Genomic DNA, 5,170 nt, shown 5'->3' with positions numbered 1-5,170 from the left:
GTGGCTCTAAGGGGAATCTGACTACACTTGTATCTGCGTACAAGCTGCCCTTATGCTGGCAAAAATATCCCAGCATCCACTCTCATTCTACAGCTGATTTGGTTGCTATGGGAAACTGAAGAGCGATACAGCAGATTTAAAGTTGACACATAGTTTGAGAAATGTGGAGGTGATGCGAAATGATTATGTTTTGAATGTTGTGTGCTGAAAGGGAGTCTCTTCATTTTCTGTTTGGTTAAAAATAGGCCATGAATCGTCGTAACTGGTTATTTAAGCTGGACTGTAATTTGGGGAATGGGCTGTGATCGAGCTTTTGTAAGGTTAGTACTCTAGGGTAATGCTGCTACGTATCTTTTGCATCAGATTTTTATTGTAAATATGTAGGATAAACATGGGATATATTTAGAATTTGTTCTATGTATGTGACCAGAAATCATTTGAGTGCCATTGAATCGGAACACCAGATAATGTATTGCTTTAAGATGTTTTGCTTGCGCTGTTTTTTTTTTCTTTTTCTTTTTGCTGTATGGATTTTCTAGGTGTTAATGCTTGCAAAGGTGCAGCTCTAAAATTATTGAGGTTATTGCCCCAATATTCTCTACATACTCTATTTTCAGATTTGAAATCTTTTAAAATATGTAAACTATAATAAGCAATGGCAGATGTGGTGTTGCTTATTATAGTAACAGCTATCTCTGCAATATAAAAAAGTGCAGTATTTGCAATCTAGTATTATTAATGAAAGAATGGCTACAGTCAGGAATGAATTACCCAGAGATCATTTTATTCTCTGTAGATGAACTATAAATTATTAGTTGGGATCCTTGATAAATAGAGATTTGTGAGAAGGCCCCAGATGTAAAATCGGTCAGCTTAGTCTGAGTGGCCCAGTTCCACAAATGCAGGCACGTGGAGGGAGGGGTCTGAACGTGTACCAAGGTATAGGCCACGCCCCCTCACAGCCTCCCCGCTGCCAGGAGGAGAGAGCAGGCGAGAGAGTGGAGCTGCCCGTCACAATCCGGCACGACGCTGCAGGAGCCACCGATCTCATGCGTTTCAGCACAGAGAGGCTCTGAGCACACAAGCGCGTCGAGAGAGAACGCCATCGAGGAAGGAAGGGAAGCAGAGAGAATTTCCTGACTTCTCCTGAGGAGCTGCGGCTACCTGGAAGGAGAGCATGGCAGAGGGTGGAGAGGGGGAAGAGGAGATTCAGTTCCTGCGGACAGTAAGTGACACTTTATTCTAGGACTTAGGCTGCAGTGGCACCTTACAGTTTAACTATTAATCGAAATGATTAACCCTTCTCTCTATACAGAAACGTCTGCTTGATGTATAACTTAGTTTGTTGTGCTTCTCCTACCTTTGCTTGTTGTGTCACCATGCTCGGATGACATTCCACGTCGTGGCAGACACAGCACTAAGCCCGGTGACTATGGAATATTTTTAAACACTGAATTCCCCAACTACTTTGTCCTACTTTTCAAAGGACTCCATTTTGCCTTGTTTGGCTTTGCCGTTGCAGAGTGATCAAGCCTACTTCTATCTTGTCTTTCTGGAAATTATCCACGTGTGTTTGTTCCTCCTTTGATTCGGCCGCCTGTCTTCACATGGGATATTTTTTTTAACAAGTCAACAATGTCACTGATTTCTTTCATTGTCAGCTCATTGCTAATGTAATGTCTGTGCTACTTCTTATGTTTTTTGACCTCTTCCATGTAGCCTGCTCACTCTCTGAAAGTTCTTTTTCTTTTTTTTTTTGGTAACGGTGAGAAGATGGACAGGGACTGCTGCGTGTGTTTGGCATTGTTATCTATTTATACCCCAGGAAAGATGAGTTTGTCGCTGTAAGGGACAGAGCCCAGTACACTGGGACAGCTGAGGGCCCAGTGTGTGCAGAAAAACAATGAGGCTTTGGGGGGAGTGCAGCCTATTAATGCTGTGGACTATTCATTCCCAAAAAAGGACAAAAAAAATGCTAAATTGATGTGTAGGGTAAACGGCAGAAAAATGCCGGTAAGGGGAATAAGTGAATGGGGGAAGGGGAGGAATTCACAGTTGTGTTATGGATGAAAATGCAGCATTATGGGAGAGAGATCTAGGAGTGTTTTGTCTCTGCTATGGAGGGTCACATGATTGCAGTTCAAAGGTCAATGCCATGCAGAGATGATACTATTCATCCTAATAACGTGTGTGATAAACAAATTCCAACAGCTGTACAGTTTAATTAAAACCTGTTACAGCTTTATTCGCTGATCTTTTAAAGGATAACTCATGTAAGAGGGTGCCTTGTGCTTCTAGACATGACAGGACTTGGACTCTCAGTGCCAGTTTAGCATCTTCTCACTGCACAGGGCCACAAGGGCTGGAGGTCGTGCCAGGCAGCATAGGACACTTAGCAGGGGAATATCTGAGAAGGGATGCCAGTCCATGGCAGGGCGCACACACGTAACCTATGGGCGTTTTAAAGATGCCAGTGCACCTAATTGTCTTTGGACTGCAGGTGGAAGTTGGAGTACCCAGAGGAAATGTATGTGTGTGTGTGTGTGTGTGTGTGTGGGGGGGGGGGGGGGGAGGGGGGTGCACATTCCTCACATTCAGGGGTGATACTTGAACCCCCAACCCTGTGAGCTGGATGCGCTAACATGCTAAGCATGCTGTAGCAGGCATTTCAACATTATTGTGCATTTAAAATCTGTGATATACATTTGCAGGGGTGACCATTCATTGCTGTGATTTAAAATACATCAAGATTAGTCATGCTTTGGAAAGCTTTTTTATGACTTAGGGTACTTTAGCACGATATTAAAAACTGTATATTGTCCAGTCTTCCTCTCATCCAGTCGGATTCTTACTTTTTTTGGTGCACCTAGCCTTTATGTCGTTTTTTTGGACCAATTTAGCTTCCATGATAGTTTCCAAGTTATGCGTTTGCTTTCTCTAAGCCAAATTAAACTAAATGTTCTGTTTTTGTAGCCCTTCTGGCAGACCAAAATAACGCAGGAGGAATATTGAAACGTCAGTGTGATGACTGACATAAGCTGAATTTAAAAGGATTTTTAAACTAGTTAGTGGAGGTCTGATTCCACAGCAACAAACCAGAAAAAAAATTGTTGAAGATAGATAATTGTACCTCATGGTTGAGTGTTATTCCTCTGCTGCTCCCTCTGAGCTCGTGGATTAAGTTTGTATCTTTCAAAATGATACTGCAGGAAGCCAAAGGAAGCCATTCATTACTGGCAGATTACCCAGCGTCGTGCCTGTAGGGGTGCGTTAGCCTAGCATGTAGCTTTCCAGTCTGTTCCATAGTGCTGTTATTGCTTTCATAAAGATTTCAGGTTACTGTATAGATTCCTTATGGAGAGGCTGTGACTGGAATGAGAGAGAGAATTTGTGTAAGATTTCAGTCTTCTGATACATTTTGAGTTTCATCATGTACTGATTGCTCGAATAATAGGGAGGATGTATGATTGAATCTGACCTGATAAAAATGTATTTGCTTATGTATGTTAGGTCAGGGTGGCACGGTGGTTCAGTGACTAGCACTGTTGCCTCTTTCTTCCAGGGCTGAGGCTTTCAGTCTCACCCTTTTTATTGCCTGTGTTCCTTGCATGTTCTCTCTGTGTCACACGGGTTTCTTACCGCAGTCCCAAGACATGTAGCTAGCCTGACTGGTGTCTCTAAATTGTATGTAGTTTATGATAACATGTGGCCTGGGCACCTTCCAGCCTTGTACTGTATGCTGCCTGTGATGGGCTCCACCCCCCAATCAAACCAGCCCCCCTACCTTGACTAGCATAATTGGTTATGCTGTTAGTCAAACCTAGAGTGGTCTTATCGTCGTCACAGAGCTTCTGTATGTTTAGATTCTGATTCCTCACTCAATTTACATTCCCATTCAGTCATCCACTGCAATCCACCAAACAGTGTACCAGGTACCTACACTCTGACAATATGATGTGGGTACCCCTGTACACTAACTCAGGTCATCTCATAGGAGGCCGGATCACCTTCTGTCCTGCACGCTGACGGACATCCATTAGTACATGAAAATCTTTACTTGGAGGCTTTGTGAGGCTCAGGAGGAGAGTGTTTACCTTTGAGTCATTTCAGAGCTGCAGAAAGGGAATCTCTGCCCACAGCGATCATGTGCCAAGCAGTAGACTTAAGTGCAGCTTGCTTGTTCCTGTTGGTGCTGCGTGACTGGTTGCTTACGACCTCCGCATCCTTCGACAGGTGACTGTTTCCGTGCTGCTTTTTTCCGTCACGCCACGGGCCCTCGAGGCCAAAGCGGGGCCGTGAATCATATGTGTAAGTTTGTTTGAGGAGTCACTGGGCTTCGCTGTGTGGCAGTTTCTTTTTATAGCGAGCTTCTATAAGCGTCAGAGAGGGGCTCAGGAGAGAGACAGAGAGGCTGTGTCCTACATCGCCTGCCAGGATCAAGGTGGTGGAGAAGTATGTGCGCCACGCATCCGTTAGTCTGACCGTGAGGCTGCCACCGCTTTCTGAAGTGCGCGTCCGTCTCCGTCATTGGATCCTTTAGTCGCTGTTTGACTTACTGAGGCAGTCAGGAGGCCCCGTAGCAGAGTATTTCCTAAAGCATGAAAGGTTGCAGTTGTATCACATTCTCATAGTTTATATGCATAATTTCCTCTGAACTAGCATCCCATCCAGGGAAGGAAGGAAGGAATTTCTACTATATGGATGGTTTACTTTTTTACTAGATGGATGAATAGAAGGAAGAAAGGAAGGGAGGAATTTACACTAGGATAGTGGATGGATTGAAGAAGGAAGGAAGGGATTTCCACTAGATGGAAGGATGGATGGATGGAAGGAAGGAAGGAATTTCTACTTGAATGGATGGATGGAAGGAAGGAAGGAATTTCCACTGAACATGTTAAGGACAAAATTTAAAATTCAGAAAACATTGTGTGTAGTTCATCTTTAAGTTAGCAAAATTTTTTCATAGACAATGTCAAACAGAAATTATAATTAAATAAAAATTTAAAAGCAGTGAAATCAAGGCCAGACACTGTTGTATGTTGAGGGTGTAGGCTAATATTGTAAAAATAAGGGACAGGGAGTCATGCTGTTGTGTGAATATATTCACAGCTAAGAGAGGTTGTTAGCCGTAATATGAAGTGGAGAAATTACTTTGGTGCTGGTGTTTCCC

The 5,170-nt window shown here is 43.4% G+C and overlaps 1 protein-coding gene across 4 annotated transcripts in view; it reads left to right on the top strand.

Annotated features, from left to right (window-relative positions):
- Positions 1–41: 41 nt before the first annotated feature.
- Positions 42–5,170, top strand: part of LOC111838045 (ryanodine receptor 1-like) — an 84,600-nt gene continuing 79,471 nt past the window's right edge. For 2 of the 4 annotated variants that reach the window (XM_072702233.1, XM_072702235.1), the window contains exon 1: positions 567–1,225. In XM_072702233.1, coding sequence (XP_072558334.1) covers positions 1,178–1,225 — 48 coding nt within the window. In that variant the 5' untranslated portion in view covers positions 567–1,177. Of the gene's footprint in view, positions 321–566; positions 1,226–5,170 lie in introns of those variants that run through there. The other 2 variants (XM_072702232.1, XM_072702234.1) reach the window with 2 other exon arrangements.

Source organism: Paramormyrops kingsleyae, chromosome 18, assembly GCF_048594095.1.
Source record: "Paramormyrops kingsleyae isolate MSU_618 chromosome 18, PKINGS_0.4, whole genome shotgun sequence".
Classification (NCBI taxonomy): domain Eukaryota; kingdom Metazoa; phylum Chordata; class Actinopteri; order Osteoglossiformes; family Mormyridae; genus Paramormyrops; species Paramormyrops kingsleyae.
This window is presented reverse-complemented; position numbering and strand designations above follow the sequence as displayed.